The sequence below is a fragment of the Teleopsis dalmanni genome, chromosome 1 (genome assembly GCF_002237135.1).
Source record: "Teleopsis dalmanni isolate 2A chromosome 1, ASM223713v2, whole genome shotgun sequence".
Taxonomy (NCBI): Eukaryota; Metazoa; Arthropoda; class Insecta; order Diptera; family Diopsidae; genus Teleopsis; species Teleopsis dalmanni.
This window is the reverse complement of record NC_051846.1, coordinates 113778027-113798148: the sequence shown is the minus strand read 5'-3', so window position 1 is coordinate 113798148 and position 20122 is coordinate 113778027. Positions and strand designations below refer to the sequence as shown.

Sequence of the window (20122 nt, the reverse complement as noted above, 5' to 3'; positions counted from 1 at the left end):
TCCCTACATCCGCGACATGGCTGGCTGACATGTAATTGACAACAGATATAACGAATCACTCAATTGATCGTATACTACAGATGGATCGATACTTATTATTATTGCATTAATTTAATACAAAGTTGTTTTATATTCTATACTCTATCATTATATTGAATAATAAGTACTCTACATTACATTTCACACAATCTGATGCTACATCTAATCCCAACATTCTTTTACTCTTAAATGGTTTAATCGGTCTTCAATTGTTACATGCGGTTTCATCTTTTTCAAAGTGGTCGCGGTAGTCCATGCTTCCATAAGCCGTTCAGTCTTTTTTAAATCTTTTGCATGCCCTGACGATTCTTCCTATTAAATATTTTGTTTAGTGCGAACTTTTTGAAATTTTTTTTAAGTACCTGAGTTAAATACGGGTATCTCAGAATCAGCATAATTTTTTCTTGACGTTCATAATCTCGCTTTAACGTTTCCATTGCTCGCTTACTGACTGGCTTGACAAGACGTCGTTTCCCACGAAAGATATGACCAGGCACCGTTTTTTTGAAAAAGTTAATAATGGTTAATTGCATTATGATAATATAACTACTGTAATTATTATGTAAAATCCAAAATATTAGACAATAATTTCGATGTTCGACTGGGTAGAGCCAGAGTTTCCGCAATCACACAGTAAATAAATATTTATGCTACATGAGAAAATGTAGACATGCAGGTAATATTCGAAACCAAAGATTATTTGTCATGAACAGTAACTATTGAACTAAAAATTGAATTCTTTAAAAATAATTTACTTGCGAGTCCATTCACATAGCACAATTAGAGTTATGCTTACAGTTCTCTTCAATCGGTTAACTCCATTAAAAATATCCGTTAAAACAGTAAATCATAATTTTAACTTAATTTTTTCCTCGTATATGTTTTTGTAGGTGAGTAGGTGTCTCGCCGTTTACACCATCAAGAGTTTGCAAATATTTTTGCAAGCTCTTATTTGTAGACAAAATTCAAAAAAAGTTTGTATTTGCATTTAAACATAAAAATTTTGCCAGTATGTAGCAGAGTATATGAAAAAGCCGATCGTTGAAAGGTATGTTTTGTTCACGAATCGTCAAACAATTATAGTATTGTGCACATAATATTAATCCATTCATAAGTTGATTGCCAAATATTTATGTGAAATCGAATTTTAATTTTAATGAGTCAAACGACCAAAATTGAGTTGTGGGTAGTTCGGTTATTAAAAACAGAACTGCAACAGCTTTATCTCTGGTGCAAATTTTACGTGATAATTCACATCATTTAAATTCATTCTTTGTTATTCCATTTATACCAAACCCAGTACATTTGTTTTTAACGAATAAGCAATAAAATATAAACTGGAAACTTGAATAAGGCAATCCAGTGTACGTTGGCATCGTAAGTTAATAATCGAATGTTCAGTTTTAATTACAGCGTTTTCAATTGCATACACTTACAGTCCAGAAATAATAAATATTATAAATTAAAAGCATATATAATTTTTTTCGGTATCCAAAACAAAACATTTTTAGTATTCAAGATTAAAATTTTGATTTGAAAGATTTCGTTAACTTATATCATTTATATCAATTTATTTAATTTAATTGTGAATTTATTAAATTTCATTTATTTTGAATCTACATATTAGAAAATGTATTCAACATGTTGTCCATTTGATTGAGTGAAGATTAGTAGGCATTCTAATTTCAAAAATGCTTTCAAATGCAACCTTGATAAAATAAAAAAAGGCAGAAAACACACTTTGGTTTATAACACAATATGATGATGAAATGTACGGTCAAAATTTAAAGTAAGATTTGCACATAAAAACATAAATAAAAATGAATTTAGTGCGCTTAATACTCGTGAGAGGTCAAAGATTTGTGAATTACGAAAACACAAACAAATTCCGGCAGGCGTTTGCTAACAATGTTGGCAATGAAATTCTATTACCGCGAAGCTATACAACAATAACTACGGACCTGCCGAGCACATTGGTTCCGAAACAAAAAAAAACAGAAAATGATTCCATAACTGACACGGAGAAAAGTGCTGAAGATCAACATAATTTTCCTTCAATAATTGCGCCGGTATCAAAAAAGCGAACTTTTCGTAAAAAAGGCAAAAGTCAAATTCAAACATTTGATATATCCGCCGAAGGATTTTATAATGTTTCATCATTTTCTACAGCCGAAGAATATAACTTAGAATCTTTAGTGAATGGTCTAGCAACGCAGGATCTTTATGCTGCCAAAAAATTCTTTTCGACTGATCCGCTCGGAGTCGAGCAAGATGTTCTTTACGCCACAGCCAAATACCAAGTTGGAGCAGAAAATCGAGACATATTTTTTTTCCGTGAAGGATCAGTAGTTCTGTGGAACTTTAACGAAATTGAAACAAACAATATTTTGTCCTTCTTGCGGCAATATGAAAAGGATGCATATTTACGTCCTTTGGTTCGTGGCGAAGCTGAAGTTATGCCCTATACATATGTTCCTACCCCTTCATCAAACGAAAAGCGTGAACTAGCAAATAAAGAAGAACTTGGAAATGCAATTTTTCAAGACGGAAAATTTTTCTTAACTGGCACAAAAGATAACTTTTTGCAAAAATACACATTTTCTAATGCAATGGCTACCTCCACTAAATTAGGCATGTGGGAAACAAAACTTGGTCGTATAATTGATTCAATGGAGTTCTTAACAGAAGATTTAAAAAAAGGTAGACGTATAAGAATTTCAAGAGATGCTGTGTTGCGAAAAACTGGAGAACTGTTTGCTTTAAGACATTTTATAAATTTATCATCTGATTTACTTGATACACCAGACTTCTACTGGGATCGAGAAGAGCTAGAAAACTTATACCTCCAAGTTTGCTCGTACTTTAGTATATCCCGTAGAACTAAAGTAATGAACGAGAAATTGAACCACTGTGTAGAACTGGCTGAATTGATTTCACACAATCTGAACGACGCACATCATATACGTTTGGAATGGATGATAATAATTTTAATTATGGTGGAAGTAGGATTTGAAATTGTACATTACATGGATCGTATTTATAGTAAAGAAGCTCTAAGTATTGAACCAACAAATACCTCTCCAGCGTACTTAGTTTCTTAAAGTAATATATTAGAAGTATATTTGTTACATTTTGATTGTCCAAAACATTTTTTAATCAAGTGGGTTTCTGTAAGCAATAAAAAATGAACAGTGGCAGCCTGCTATATAATGTATTTTGAATTAATTTATTTTATATATAGGATAAGCTGATTGAAAAACGAAGAATGATTAGTCATGTCTTTAACGCGGCTTCAATGATCTCAACACAAATATCCGTTAAAAATCATTTTACAATTGGTATAAATACATGTATGTATGTATCGTAGACAACCCTTTTCAAAGTTTTCTGTCTAAATTGACCAAAATTTTGTACAAATCAGAGGAGGTTTTATAATAAAAAGGAATCGCACAGACAGCGTCTCAAAGTAAATCATTTACGATTTATTATATTATTATAAAAATATAAACTACATATATAAAATTAATTAAAAAATAACAAAAAATTTTATTTAATACATGAAAGTCTATTCGTATATAAAAAATTTAGTTTGCAAAAATGCGTTTAAATACTAAATTTATTTATATATGTAAACATATATATATATATATATATATATATTAGTAGAGAACAGAAATGACATTTGTTGAAGAGAAGTTCTGAAATGAATTACAGGAAAGCACCGCTCCGTATTTAGGCAATTTTATTTCACTAACGCAAAAGCACGTAAAACTTTATTACTTTATCAAGTTACAAAGTACGTCCGTATACTCCTAACAGGACTGTCTATTAGTTTAACAAACAATAGTTTAATAACAACAACAACAAAAGCAGAAGAAAAAGTTATAAATTAATAAAATGTACATGTAAATATAGATTTGTGCAAAAAATAAAAGAAACCACTCCTGAAGATGTGGAATGAACCCAACGAGAAGGTTGGTGAAGATTAAACTATAAATACTTTTATTATTAAGGGTTTTTTGACCAGTACGTTAGGTTTTTATTTAAATTATAATTTTTATTTAGACTACTCTGATCTTGTAACTGGGATGCAAATAAAATATTAATTTACTTCCTTTTTTCATCCGATGTATCATTGCTACCGAAAAATATTGTTTGGGAGCTTGGTTATTGTTTTTTTGAATATTGTTATTATCTACACAAATTAATAAACAATTTTATTAAACAACAGGACAAAAGTCACAATAACAATATTCAAAATAACAATAACCAAGCTCCTAAGCAATATTTTTCAGTACGCTATGTACCAAAATTAGTTAGTAATAGAATCTTAATCGCAATACTAAAACAAGACAATATATTTTGTGCTTATAAACCCAATCCAACAACTTATAAAATTTTCTTCAACAACAAAAATAAAATCTATAAGCCGCAACAAAATAATGTGGTGTATCAAATAAATTAAGATGGAAGTTGGAAAGAGATCTATATTGGTACAACGAAAAAATCACTAAACACCAGAATAGCTGAGCATATATTAGACATCAGCAAGAGCAAAACCAATACAGCTCTATCTCAGCATTGCACTGAGAGACAACATAAACCAGATTTCAATAATATATTAATGTTGGACAAAAAGATGTCATGGAAAAAACGCTGCACGCTCGAAAGCTTACGAAATCGAGAAAATTAACTTGACAATGAGCATAAAAGAAGATACGGAGAATATAAGCTCAAATTATATTGCTGCTCTATAATAAACAAATCAAAAATGGCGGTAACTTGAAGAAGTGTTCATAATGTTCATAAGAACAATCTTTACTTTTTATTTTTTAATTTACACATGAAAATGTTAAATAAACAGTGATAATTTGTTAACTATTGCTATCGTTTTGTTATTATTGTTGTTGTCATTTATTTGTGTACCATTTGAATTTTATACATTATCAAAAATTATGAAATTGTTTTCGCATTGTAAAAAACTATAATTATTAAATAATAAAAAAATCGTTTCGTTACCCCTGAAGATGTTGGAAAAAAACCAACGAGACGTCGGGTAAAAAAATGTCACAAGATCAGTGTAGCCTAAATAAAAATTAAAATTTAAATAATTTTATTTTTGAACCACCAAAAGACCAAAATTTCTTGTTGGGCCTATTTACACTATCATGAACATGAACATGAACATAAACTTGAAAACTGGTTGCTTATTGATGAGAGTGTGATGTGAGTTCATGAATTTCACGCAATGAAATTTGCTGCATTTCTTCAGCTTGATACGCATACCTACATATGCAATGTTATGTTTATGTTCACCTTTTAATACTGAATACTCTTAATTTCTGTACTCTACACTACTACACACAAGCATTTTATACATTTACACAAAACGAAACAAATTTCACGCTCATGAGAGTTCACGATAATATGTACATGAACTGACAGTTCATGTTGTCGTTAAGTTCATCTCACGTTAATGATAGTGTAAATAGGCCCATTAATTTGTTTTATTATGTATACAGTCAAGTTTCCATAACTCAAAGTACTATTCTGCAAAGAAAAGGTTTGAATTAAAGAATTTTTTTGTAATTGATCGTAATTTGTTCTCTAAACCCTGTTGCACTCTATTTAGTTTGGGTTTTAGAACATTCGAGTTATAGACTGCAAATATTTTTTGAAATTATTCTGTTTTTCACAGCTGCAGTCGTAAATATTTCGGAATTTGACCGTCTTTTTGTGCATTAAATTGAGGAATCCAAGTTCTTGTTTTCAATTTTCAATGACAGTATTAAATTGCAAAATCTTTTCCAGCTCAAATAAAGGCAATAATCTCAAAAGAGCAATATTTATTCATTTCAATTTTGTGAATTGTTTTCAAAACCTTATTACAAATCATTACTATTAAATGTGTCTTTTCATACTGCAGAGCGATATTTATTTTCAATGTTGTCAAAAAAGGATCTATTTTTACCATTACATTTTCGAATTTTGGTTTTAATTTTACATAAACACCAAGCTTCGAAAGAAGGAAGAACTCGAAAAAACAATCTGGATTTGGACAATTTTCAGCAGAGGGGCAGGACGACATTCGTTTAATTTTCTTGAATAACATTAATGAAGACTGTCAATTGATGTAAAAGTAAACTACAGTAAGACCCCGTAGTATAACGCGTAGTATAAGTTCCATCAAAATAAAGCGTAATACGAAACAGCGCTAAACGAGGCTATCTTAACATGTAAATAATGGGGTTAGGGAAGATTGTGAGAAAATTGCTTATGCATTAAATTTAATAATTATATTTTTTTTAATAATAATAAAACCAAATATTTATATCCTACAAAAACAAAAACAATGTAAACGAATATATATAAAAACAAATAAAATTCTAAGTCAGTCAGATCTGTGTAGTCTATTCTGTGTGTCCAATTTTCTGTCTTTCTGTCAATAAGGCATCTGATGTAGTTTGCGTTTTCCTTTTGCGTTCTATAAGAAGTTGTTTATAAGTGGATAAAGCATCTATAACCCCCCGCCTTGATTTTGAACTCTTGTCAAAATTTTGAATCATTTTGAACAAATTGGTTTATAATATCAGTTGTAGTGATCAAACTCCTTTTTACAAGCGCCTTTTTTTTGCTCTTCTTCGAAATCACTACTATCAATATTTTCCACATTTACCTCATTTAAACGGGCTTGTTTCGCTAATTTCACTATTTCCTACACTAATGCATCCATATCAACAGAGCGTCCAATGTCTTCGCTCTTACTTTAATCTGGCCAAATGTTCTTCCATACTGGTTTAAAAGATCTTTCTGTTATCTCATTCATTCCATTCCAGCATTCATGATATTGTAGTTTTTCTCTTATTGATTGCTTCTCTTCTTCATCTGTTTTTTTAAACATCTGCTTAAATGTTCGGGTTGAAATGAAAGAGTTAAACGAAACAGAGTTAAGCGGGGTCTTACTGTATATAAAATAACTTCCAATGCTACTCTTAACGATTATTTTGAGTTTGAAAATAAAATTTGTACATCAAACTTTCTTACATATGACGATATTATTGAGCATTATAGCTCTGAACTTGTGGATCTGATTTTATGCGTAACGGAAAGTGATGATGAGAGTTCGGTGGATGAAATTGTTCATCAGCCTTCCAAGCATGAAGTAGAAGATTCATTCAAAATTAAAATATTTATTTTTGCAAACGAATGATACTACAACTGATGATCACTGTAAGCCTTTAAATGAATTGAACTCTCTTTTTCCTGAAAATAAGAAAAAAAAATTTAAATCCGAAATCCTAATTTCTGAATACTTCACTTCTGTGCTATATTTGATTTCAAATAAATAAATAAATAAATATCTTAAAATTTTAGTTTCTTTAAAAATAAAAAAAAATTAAAAAAATTCTCTAACCCGAAGTCTTCATAAGTCGAACCTTTTGTTTGCAAAATGGTATTTCGAGTTATGGAAATTTGACTGTATTCTGTGTTCTCTATATTGCTCTATATTGCTCTTCATTAGCTGTGTTTCAGCAAACATGATCCGCTCAATGATCTGAATCATCTTTGCTGAAACGATACGGATCACGTTTGAAATGATTGGCAACGCATGAAATATGACAGTTGGGTTTGTGTACAAAATTTTTTGATTTGTGTGAATAATTTTGGCGCTAAAAAAATAAGTGAGAAAATTTTGAATACAAAAAATTTAAAAAATAGAAAATAAATAAAATCTGTTGAAATGTCTGAAGTATTTACTTAAAAACTTAAATTTAATTCTATAGTTAATAAATGAAAATTGCATATGTTATTAGAATCATCGAGCGAAACTGACTCTTCCATTCCCTTTTTACTAGTTCAAGTGTATGGTATTAAGCTCAAGGGATGAAGTGTATCAGCATAGATATAGTGGAAGTTTTGTGGAAACGATCAATAATTTTTACGTTAAAGATTATTTGATTGATATTTGCGCATAAAAAATACAATTGCTATATATTAATTATGTTTCATATTTTAATAGATTTGTTAATAAATTCCAATCAGCAAATGCAAAATAACCGTGATGATCACATTTGGATCATCACATTTGGAGCAATGAAGTAATTTTATATATTTTTCTGGTATATGGCAAATATGAATACTTTTTGCAAATTTGGTATTTGTTTTGGCATACCAAGAGCTTCTGTGTGGAGAATAATTAAAAAAACTAGTGTTTAGCTTATATCAATTGGACACTAATTTAAAATACGCACTTGGTAATAATGCAAAAATGGAAGCTTCGAAAAAATTCCCGTTCGTAATTGGTTGTATAGACAGTACACATCTAAAAATAAATTCACCAAACCATAGCAAATAGGCTTATTTCAAAAGAAAGCATGACTATGGCTTAATCTTGCAGGCAGTTTGCGATGAAAATGATTTTTTTATAAACGTATATGTTGGAGAGCCTGGTTTCTTATGTATTGTTCTGTTTTAATTAAATAAATGTATTCAACTTAATTTTTATATATTCATTTCAAATTAATTGATATTAATAAATTATCAAACAACACTTTTTCAATAATAATAAAACGTAAATTATTAAAGTAATAATTTTAATTACATTGATAATTAGAACGTTACTTTAAACAAAGAAATAAATAATAATGACATATTAATTAAATAAGTACATAAAATAAATAATAAATAAATAAAATCAATAGTAAATAAATATAAATGTAGATTTGTTTAAAATTTTACTGCACCGTGCATCGCATTGCCAACCTTATTTGCATTAAAATACGTTCCACTTTTATCTTTTACATACATTCCACATTGAACCAGAAAGTGAACCAGATCAATTGCTGGTTCACCCCATTGTTTTTGTTTTGCATGTAAAATTGAGCGGATCATGTTTGCTGAAACACAGCTATTGTCGTTAATTATATTTGATGGAGCCAAAACAATATTTCTCTGCAAGAATGGTTTTTAAACAAAATAATTTAGAGCAAAAAACTTATAAAATTTGTGGTTGCTGAGAGAAATTTAACAGTAGATTGTGTTGACAATTTAGAGAAAGTAAATGGCAACAAAAGTAATGTAGATACTCAGTGTGGCAATTTCTCTTGAATTACGTAAGGAAATGTTTAGACTGAAGAAAGCACAGATTCAATAAATTCTGTATAAAATTTTTTGGATTATTCAAATAATATTTAAAACTTTGTGTAATGAGGTGAAAGTATCACCCAGTACAAAAACAAAAAGCCCAATGCAACACAATGGCGCATGATCATTTTCCCTACCTGATCCACTCGATCTCTACTCACCACAATATTTGCTAAAATAAGAGCACTTTCTGAGAAATTTCGTTGTCTGTTTTGGTTTTCTGACATTAAAAATCCTAAAACCTTTAAACCCTAAAATAACATAACGGCACTGCGCCATCGTTTTACATTTTTGTGTCTTCAGAATATGTACCTAGCTATTGCGCCTTAAAATATCTCACGACGCCTACGCACGTTTGCTTATCTAAACACATTCTGGCTTAATGCCTATACTTCTTATGGCAACATTGTTGCAAAATGTTTTCTTTAGGAACTGCAAGTATCTTACAGAAAACATATCAAGTATCATTTTAAATACTTGATCGAAGAGATGTCCAAATACTATTGGATATTAATTTCGTCAACTGCCTACTGACGCCAAAGCTAAAGACACTTACGAGGCGCTTTAGAAAATAGAAGCTCCAATCCTATAGGATGGAGAAAAAGAAGCTTCCAGAAAATTCTTAAGAATTTTAGAAGCTGGAATCAAATTGGTCTAATCCGATTTTACAATTTCTGAAATGACTTCAGTCATTCTTCATAAAAATCAAGAATCAGTCTTTAGCAATCATTTGGAGAAATAAATTAAGTCATTTATTGCACGGATGAAATTGTAATGTTATATATTAAATAAAATATTTATATATTAAATAAAAAAAAAGCGAAATTGAATTTTAATTAGAAAAGCTTTAGAAAATGTAATTATTCATCGTTTTAAAACAGAATATTAATATAATGTAACCTAAAACTCGAAATGTATGTACACGTACTAACTTCTCTATTAGATGCTAGCTTTTGCTATAAATATATTTTTTGAGCAACATATATTTAAATACGAATATGTGCAACATGATAAAAAAAAACTTTTATTTTAGCAAATATTATTATTTTTCAACTATTTATCTTCAAAACACTTTCATGACTAATTTTATATATTTACTTACATCAATAATAATTATTGACTGCTGACTTTAGTTTACCTATATAGCAAATTTAAAATTTATATATAAATTGAAGTAAAACTAATATAAAATATTCTACCCACACTTAGTCATTAAAATGAAATGAATATATACAATGGATTTTCTAATAACCATAATTTATACTATAATTTGTACTAATAACTACATGCTAACATGCAACAACAAATGTAGTAAACATTTCGGTTATAAGTCACACCGATTTTAATATTTGACAATTCTGGTATGGTGAATAAGTTAGAGAGATTTTTTGGCGATATTTTATATATACACAGAGCGGCACAATTATTCAAAATTTTCTCTCAGTTTCTTTTCTACATCTTATGTGCTTTAGACTATTCTTCTTAACGTATATGTGCAGGGCTTGGTTAAATTCTATTCAAAAGTATACGAGATTTACGCGTTAAATAGTTTAAGTCTATTGGTTTAATAAATACGGATTAAAAAAATTTTAAGACATTTATTGGTTTATGACATCTGATTATGGGTAAACAAAAGTGTAGAAGTGAATGAATTTATAATTCATAAGTTTATAAGTGTACTTTAAATTTTGACTTAAAAATATCTCGAGATCAACATCTATATTAAAATAACGATGATCTAGATATGGGTTCTAATCTTTATTTTGTTCTACTCCTTTCCCGTCCCGAAGTATTTGAAACAAGTTTGTCAACAAGAGTATATTTATGTTAAAAAGCCACTTAAAATTGAATCCAGTAATATTACTAGAATTTTATATATTTGAAGAATTTTTGAAAAATTTTGATTAAAATATATGGTAATGAAAAATGTGATAGTATGACGCATTACATGACCTAAACTGTTCGAAATTTTCAGACCCGCAGTAACTGTGCTGTGCTGCTAAAAATTTGTGCTGGTTTAGTTTTTAAAATATAAACAACTTTACCATTTCTATAGGTGTGAAGAATCATAAAAATAATATATTTTGTTGCTAAACAATCGATTACCCATCGCTAAATTGTTGACTTTTAGCTTGACTTAGTCGTAAACGAAATGGCAAGCGTTGGAAGTTACCAACTTTACCAACTTTATCAGTGGTAGTTTCCAACTACCACTGATAAAGAAGTAAGTAAAAGGATCACCACTTATCTCTATCAATTCCGTGCAAGTGACTTTTTAGTGACATTTCGTCACAGCAAATTGAAACATACTTCTGACCATATGTGAAGTTCCGATTACAGAATTCAAGGGACTTGTGGCTACTATTTATAGAGCATGGATTTGGATCATATTGAAACCAACTCCAATAGAGTTAGTCTCGTTGGTCAATCAAAAGAAGTTGTTAAATGTCTATAGACTAAAGAAGACAGGAAAAACGTTCTAGTACAAAATATTTTAAACATTATTATACCTATACTTGTTTAACAGAAATTTCAGTGTTTTAAGGGAGCCCACTACAAAAAAACTCTAAATTATCCTCCTCTATACTTTTATTGTGCTGGTAAATATTGGTCCTGTATAAAGCAACTCCTAATTTATGACCTTAAGTTTTTATGTTTTATTCAGAAATTACTTTATCTCTAATACCTACTGCTCCAAATCTTTTTAGTTTGTTATTTAATTCTTCTTAATTCTTATTTATATTTAATAATACACAGATTGCGAATGCAGAACAAAAAAATGACTGCCAAGATTTCATAGCAGCCACCTCTATTAGCCAGCTAAAAGCTCATGTAAGCATTAGACTAATTAAGGCATACAACAGCTGCGTATAACATTGTAACGAACCTTTTACACCGAGGTTTTACTCACCGGCTCTTACAATAAATTTATTTGATAGGAACAGTGGAAAGTCGATGAATTGCTGATAAAATTGCAGATTTCTATCCACCTATAAATGAGATTTGGCACGAATTGTGAAATTTGTATCCACGATGGAGAGTTAATGAATTGTTGATAGAGATGTAGATTTCTATATCCACCTATATGTATAAATTTTATACAAAATGTCAGTTTCGTATTCCCGACGGAGAGTTAATGAATTGGTGATAGAAATGTAAATTTCTATCCACCTATAAAGTTTACCAAAAGTAGAGATGTAAATTTTTACTTGTGTCACAGTTAGCACTTAGTGAATCGGTGTTGATACCAGCTCAATGCTTTGCGGATTGCCTCGATTGCATTTCTGCTTCGTCTTTTATAGTTGGGAAGTGTAAAGTGGACTATTATTTCTTTCTTGTAGCTTCAACGAAATTTTGTTTAAAAAATTTGTCTATGCAATTTTATTATTGTTTTGTTATTTTTTATTATTGTAAGTTATTTGGTGGTAGATTCTACTAATTATTTTTATTACTTTTGTTATTATCGTTTGACCGAGACCGAGTGGATAAATTCTATTTCACACTTCCATGGTTTTTCCACAGAGTTAACGAACTCAGACTACTCCTCCTCGACTGTTCTTCACTTGGTACTTCTGTTGATCTACAACCCGAAAAAGAATAATTTGCCGATCTTGTTTTCAGTTAATCCGTGCTTCTTGGATTTTCTTGTCTAGTGGTTCTGGCCATAGGTTCGCAGCTTCGGTGAGTAGAGTGTCAGTTCCACTGGAGTCAGGTGATGTGATCTTTAACCTTGTCAAGTCACTTCCCATGTCGCATTCATAGATATCGTCGGGGCTAGCTCTTCTATCTACTAGATGTTTTTGTGTTCTTGTAGTCGGTGGTCGTTTGGGACATGTGCGTTTTCGAACACACGCTAACTCGTCAATATGGCTAGAAGTAGTAGATGAGTATCGATCGCAGCGACTATCTTAACCTTACTCCGCTGTGTATTGAGCTTCGTTAAGTGTTCTTTGAATTTTTGTACGCTTTGTTCTCACTCAGACATGTTATCGCTTTGAGATTCTGCGATCAACATTTCTATTGATTGAATTGCAATGTCTTTTATACTTAATTTTTTCCTGAATTTATGCTTATTTGTTTTTATATGAGAATCATTATGCTTATTTTGTTGTTTTCATATTTCGATGCTGTTGACATTTGATTTTATTGTTGTTTTAGTTTGTATAATTTGTGGATTGACTAGTGATCTAAATGCGACGATCCGATATGGATCACCGTAGCGTGGAGCTGGTTTAGCGGTGAACTTCTTGGTTGCCCTGGAGATTGAATGTTCCTTGATCCACACAAGTTGACCTTTGCCGAGAAAGTGTGGATGCAATGCTTTGCTCAGAAGCACATTGTAATGAACCCCTTTGCTTGGGGCTGTCTATAGCTGGGATAGCTAGGCCACAGCCATGGTTCCTACGAGAAAAATTTTTACTTACGAATTAAGGCCAATTCGCCGAGCCACCCACTGGTATTCCTGCTTCACCCAGTCAATTAAAAAAAATCTTTTCTATTTCAACTTTTTATTGTAAAGATAGTCATGAACCTAACTTATAAATAACTTACAGATTATTTATGTTTAAAAATAAAGAAAAATTACGGTGATAAGGCGAAGCTAACTAATAATGTATATTCATGTATAAAAATTGGGCGCGTCACGAGTTCAGTATCAGATTGTGATCTTGTGCACCATGTATTATATCATAATTTTCCGCAAGGCATTTATTACGTATAATTGGATCATACAGCGATCTTACGCTCCATATATTATATTTTTAACACGTCGATATTATAGTTCGATCGTACAGCAATCTGACGCACAATTTATTATGACATAATTTTCCGCAGGGCGTTTATTACGTGTAATTGGATCATACAGCGATCTTACGCACAATGTATTATATTTTTAACACGTCGAAGTTATAGTTCGATCATACAGCGATCTTATGCACAAGGTATTATAACATAATTTTCCGCAGGACGTTTATTACGTGTAATTGGAAAATGGAATATAAAAAAAATGGAAAAAAATTACCTCCTAGTGAACCGTCGTGTTGTTTCGTAAAATGTACTTCCATTAGCCTTCCATTAACCAAGCACATATCTGCAGTCCAATTTGAATTATCTTTTGGAGGGTTCGCATAGCGCACTGTTAAAACCTAATATGCGAACGATTCCTCCACCTAGCAACTATTCAAGCTCCTAGACTGATAATTTTTAGCATGAGAAAGATCTTTGTAGTCAAAAAACGTCTTCTCCGTCCAACGAGGATAAGCAAAAGAGAGTTATTTTAGATTTCTATGCCTTTGTATCTTGTCTTGTTGATGCTTTTGATACCGCTATTTCCCGAAGTTGTTTACTTATTTAAACATCATGCTTTCTGTTGTGATGTAGTTTTGTTTTTGGTTGTTTATCAATTTGAACATCATGCTTTCTGTTGGGATGTAGTTTTGTTTTTGGTTGTTTATCAATTTGAATTAGAGCCGCCCAGCATTCTGTAACCCTAATTTTCTTTTGAAGGAAAATTGGGTCGTTACAACATCTAACAAACAAAAATCACCCAGATGGCAAAGTACATGGTGATACGAAGGCTTCTAAAATACAATTTTCTAGGTACATATGCTCATAATTATATGCAAGCCACATCAATATGCCTTAAGCACAAAGGAAAAAAATTAACTTTATCGGCAGTTTACTGCTCCCTCGCTTCAATATTACTGAGTCCCACTTTACGGATTACTTCTTTGACTCTCCTGGGCAGTCAACATATTGAAAGAAAAAAAAAGTACATTAGTTCTCACATACACACAAGTTACAAGATAAAGTGTGAATCTCATATTGAGGACGCAACCTCGGTTTTAAACTCAATTCTGATTTCAGCAGCAGAAAACTCCACTCCTAAAGACAATAAAATTTACACATCCAACAAAGTACTTACAAATAGTGACATAGAGAACTTAGTTTTACAAAAACGTAGGTTAAGGTTTGCGATTGGCAGAAATCTAGGTCCCCTTCAGCGAAAAAATTATTTAAGGAAGTCCAAAGGAGACTTAGATCTGCATTAAGCAATGAAACTAAAGTCAGGGAATATAGTTATATTTATATCATTTATTCTTGTGGAATGCTAGCATAGGTATAAATTCCCCCATTGAATCCGATTCTCCAATAAGAAACTCTCTCGGAAACTGGGCGCGAAGCGATGAAGAAAAATCTGACGTTTTTACTGATTATCTAAAAGAGGTGTTCCAACCAAATCCTGCAATAGAACATTATGACTTTCCCACTTAGCATCTTCATGCACCATCTATATGCATATCACGGCCAATGATCTTGTTCAAATAATTACAAACAAGTTAGATTGCAAAAAGGCACCGAGATATTATAATATATCACCGAACATGATAAAAAATTTACTCCTTTTGGCTATAAATTTTATCACAAGACTTTTCAATGCCATTATTAAATTTGGCTTTTACCCAACAGAGTGGAAAACATCCATGATTCTTATGATTCATAAATCAGGTAAAGATCCCACGCTTGCCTTTTCATGCAGGCCAATAAGCTTTCTGCCATGCCTTTCTGAACTCTTTGAAAGATCACTGCTTTTAAAGATGGTACCATTCCTTAACGGTCAAAACCTAATACCCTCCCACAAGTTTGGTTTCAGTGAAAAACATGGAACTATTCAGCAAGTGAATCATATAACGAACGAAATAAGACACGCATTTGAGCTCAGAGAATATTGTTCCGCGGTATTCCTCGATGTTAAACAAGCTTTTGAGAAAGTATGGCATAATCGGCTCCTATATAAGATACCTGTTCATTACCTTCAAATGTCCATTCAGTTTTAGAACCGTATCTGCATAACAGAACCTTTAAAGTTAAATGTAAATCATATACTTCTAATAATTTCCCAATAGAAGCTGGTGAAGGAAGTGTTCCTGGCCCTATCTTGTATGTACTTTATACAGCTGATATCCCAATAAGTAGTTCAGTTGTCACCACAACGTTTGCTGATGATACGGCAATTTTATATCGAAACAAAAACGTTGTGCTAGCTTCAAACCTACTTCAATCTCACTTATTTCGGGTGGAGAAATGGTGAATGGTCAAAATGGCGAATTAAAATTAATGAACTAATATGTAGATACGTCATTTTTACCTTAAATCTGATTACATCTCCAACAATTTTACTAAATTACATTCCCATACCACAAGCAGATAATATAACGTACTTAGGTATTCTCCTAGACAGACGACTAACTTGGCGCAAACATATTGAAGCCAAAAAAATTCATATGAAGCTCTAAGCTTTTAAGTTGCATTGGCTCATTAATAACAGATCTTCCCTATGTAGTCTTGTATAAGTAAGTAGTCTTGTATAACAGCATCATAAAACCAATATGGGCTTATGGTATCCAGCGATTTGGCAATGCAAGTGATTCAAATATTGAAATTATCCAAAGAGCTCAGTCAAAAATACTGAGAACAACCACTGGTGCCCCATGGTATATAAGGAATGAAGGTATTCACCGAGATCTACAAATTCCCCTTGTTAAAACTGAATTTGACAATATAAGAAAAAAATATGATAAAAGGCTGACAGAAAATGTTAATCTCCTAGCAAGAAATCTTGCACATTTATCCACTACTTCCCGCCTAAAAAGGGTTGACCGTCCAGCCATTAATTTTTATTCTAAAGCTTGAAGTAAAAACTTCAACTGAAGCATGTAGCAGGCTTCTTGATATCAATAAGCCATGATCAATTACAAGAGGATCAATTACAGCCAATGTTATGAAGAAGTTCGAAGAAAAGCATGGAATACCAGGCATAATAGAAGCAATAGATTGCACACATATTCCAATTAAAAGACCAACATGTCATGGTGAAGATTTTTTCAATCGCAAAGAATACTTTTACATTGTTTTGCAGGCTGTTGTAGATACAGACAAAAAATTTTTAAATATTAGTTGTGGTGAACCTGGATCGTTTCATCATTTTAGAGTTTTAAGAAGATCTGATATATACCGACGTGCACAGATAAATCAGAGTGAATTACAAACTCATCATTTATTGATGGAGATACTGCTTATCCGTGTTTAAACTGGCGTCTGCCCCCGTTCAAAGACTATGGAAACTTAGATGAAAACCAAAAAAAATTTAACGAAAAGCATTTCTCTACACGAATGGTAGTAGAAAATGCTTTTAGACTGCTAAAAAGTCGCTTTCGCTGACTATCAAAATTTACAGAAGAAAGTAATTTGGCTGCAATCACGAACATCGTAGCTAGTGTATATGTTCTGCACAGCATTTGTAAGGATGATTTTTGCGAAAACAATGACGCACACAATAGTGTGGAGGAAACGGCAGATTAACCAGAATTTTTTGATACTTTAAAGTTGGATGACTCAATTAATTTAAGACAAAACCTATTTAATTACTTGTCAAGAGAAAATATTATTTAGATTTAAAACTAAATATTGAAAATAAAGTACAAACAACAAAATATAGAAAGAAATTGTGTTTATTAAAATTATAAAAAAAAAAAAATAAATAAACTAAATAAAATAATAAACTAAACTAACTATGGATTTAATGACTTCACAACGGCCTCCAACAACGACAATTTTCAATGAAGGTTCACAATAGTATGCTTATTGCGTTGGTAACATTTTTTTTTTTACTGGCCGATGTGGTTGGCCAGCATAACTATGCTGGCCGAGGTAGAGAAAATAGTGTTGTTGTTTTGCATACATTGCGGTCAGTATAGGCCTGCATAGGCCAACAACTTGCTGTTTTTTGCCGTACTTGCGAGCCACCGAATACGCCTAAAGATATATAATTAGAAAAATAGAGTTACTTAATATTTTTACTTTTAAGTTCTACAATTACTTACGTTTCACTCATTTTTTAACAGCAAAATAACAACTATATAAAATAACGTGTTTGTTACTAATAATACCAAAAATTAATGAAAATTGGCAGGTGGCAGTTATAAATTAAAAAGAATTGTGTATTATTATTATATTTTTCAAGTACAGTTACAACTGACAGTTAACTGAAAGTAATGTACGTATTTCAATAAATCGTTCACAATAGACGAGTTATTAGTCTTGGCAATCATTTGATTTGAGCTGCTTATTAGTTAAGCGGTTTTAAAAAGGTTGGACTAAAAAAGCCAGCATTGTTGTTGTTTCATATATTATTTTTAAAATTGGCAGTTGTTCTTTTGTGACATGCTTACAAAAGAAAACGCCTTTTATATCTTAAGCATTGTTAGCTTTAAGAAACAAAATCAAATAAATACACATTTGAAAATTAATACTTAAAACACTGTCTTCTATTATTTATAAATTTAATGCAACGGCTCAGGATCAGTCACTGAGTTTACCCCAGCAAATTGAGACGAACAAAACTTGTCGTTACAGTAGCTGTTACCCGTGACGATTATATTTTCCAAAAATTCAAAGGCGTACCGTTCCGAATCAACATCAATTACTTGATCTAGTGCTCGTTGAAAGGTAGCGGACGCGGCGTGTAACCCAAAAGGCATCACTTTCCATTGAAGAAATCCGCGACCAGGCACGGTAATGGCTGTATATTGTTTACTACTCTCCGAGGCAGTGGATAAGAATCAGGTATCGATTGTGTGTTTAGCTGTCGATAGTCTATGCAGAACATCCATTTGCCATTTTTTTCATACCAAGAGAATTGGAGCACTGTATGCGCTTCTTGACAGTCTAACCCCAAAATTACTTCATCAATCAAATTTGCGAGTAGGATTAATGCTATCTTCGTGGTTTTTGTCCCGAGCGTGATACATGTTGCCATTTGTTGAGCGTCGATCATGGTGCATGTTAGTGAGGCTCCAATAGCTACTAGAAAGTCTAACCCCAAAATTACTTCATCAATCAAATTTGCGAGTAGGATTAATGCTATCTTCGTGGTTTTTGTCCCGAACGTGATACATGTTGCTTGGTTGAGCGTCGATCGCCATACGTATTTGAGTGAGTTCTGGCGTAAGGATGATATTCCTCTTAAGTTTTTCTGCTGTTTGCGGGTTGATGAAACTCCTCGAGGATCCAGTAATGATAGTTACTCTGATGACTTGATGAATAATAGTAACTTGGGCCGTCAGACGTTATTTACTGTGCTCTATGCATCTTATTGATTGGACGCGGTGTGTTCTTGTGTTCTCATCGCTCCGCTCTGTCGTTGACCCAGATCTCGTATCCCTGATTCTTACAGTATTTTATCGAATACTTTCCACTTTTCCCACATTCCCAGCAAAATAAGATGCTAGTAAAGCAACAATACCAACTCAAGCGTCATTGTTGACCACATCGATGACAAGCCATTCTAACATTCTTTATCTTCTGCAGCATCAATCACTCTTGCTTTGACTTCTTTGGCCGGTAACGCGTTTTTTTAATATCGGTCTGTTACTGTTAGTGCCTTCAGATCCCCTGCTAAAGCTAGAAGACTGTCAATGACTGGAAATCTTTTCTTCATATGTACCATTGGTACTTGATCCCACTATTCCGATTAATCCTCTGTTGCATGAGATTCTGGAGTGCTAATAAATAATCTCTGAAGAGTTTCCTGAGTTGTTGAAGGCGGGTTCTTACTTTGTCTGCTAATTGTTCGAAGTACCTTGGGGTCAAGTAGAATGATAGTGCCATATTGATGCTTTGTCTCTTAAAAATTCAGACATGATCTTTGGTAGTAAGTGCCTATGTATACCGTAAACATCCGCCAGTTCCTCAATTCTTTCTAAAAATGGTAGTGCTTCATTTTCACCTGAATAGTGACATCCCCACTTTCTAACTTAAGCAATTACTCTTGGATAGTCCACCATGGTTACGCTTTCTCCGTTAGTTATTAAAGGACGTCTGTTTACAAGGACTCTCGGTGATGAGCTCCTGCTATATAACTGAATTCCCTTAGACGGGC

The 20122-nt window shown here is 32.0% G+C and overlaps 2 protein-coding genes across 2 annotated transcripts; one reads left to right on the top strand and one right to left on the bottom strand.

The window, feature by feature from the left end:
- Nucleotides 1-70: 70 nt before the first annotated feature.
- LOC119688171 (ribosomal protein 63, mitochondrial) lies at nt 71-1486 on the bottom strand. The gene is made up of 2 exons (XM_038102858.1): nt 402-1486; nt 71-351 (listed from the first exon to the last, which is right to left on the bottom strand). Exons 1-2 carry the CDS (start codon nt 570-572, stop codon nt 202-204), a joined length of 321 nt encoding a protein of 106 aa, XP_037958786.1. The 5' UTR covers nt 573-1486; the 3' UTR covers nt 71-201.
- A 145-nt stretch (nt 1487-1631) lies between these two features.
- Nucleotides 1632-3213, top strand: LOC119688152 (required for meiotic nuclear division protein 1 homolog). Its single transcript, XM_038102817.1, has one exon. It carries the CDS (start codon nt 1860-1862, stop codon nt 3138-3140), a length of 1281 nt encoding a protein of 426 aa, XP_037958745.1. The 5' UTR covers nt 1632-1859; the 3' UTR covers nt 3141-3213.
- The last annotated feature ends 16909 nt before the right edge of the window (nt 3214-20122 follow it).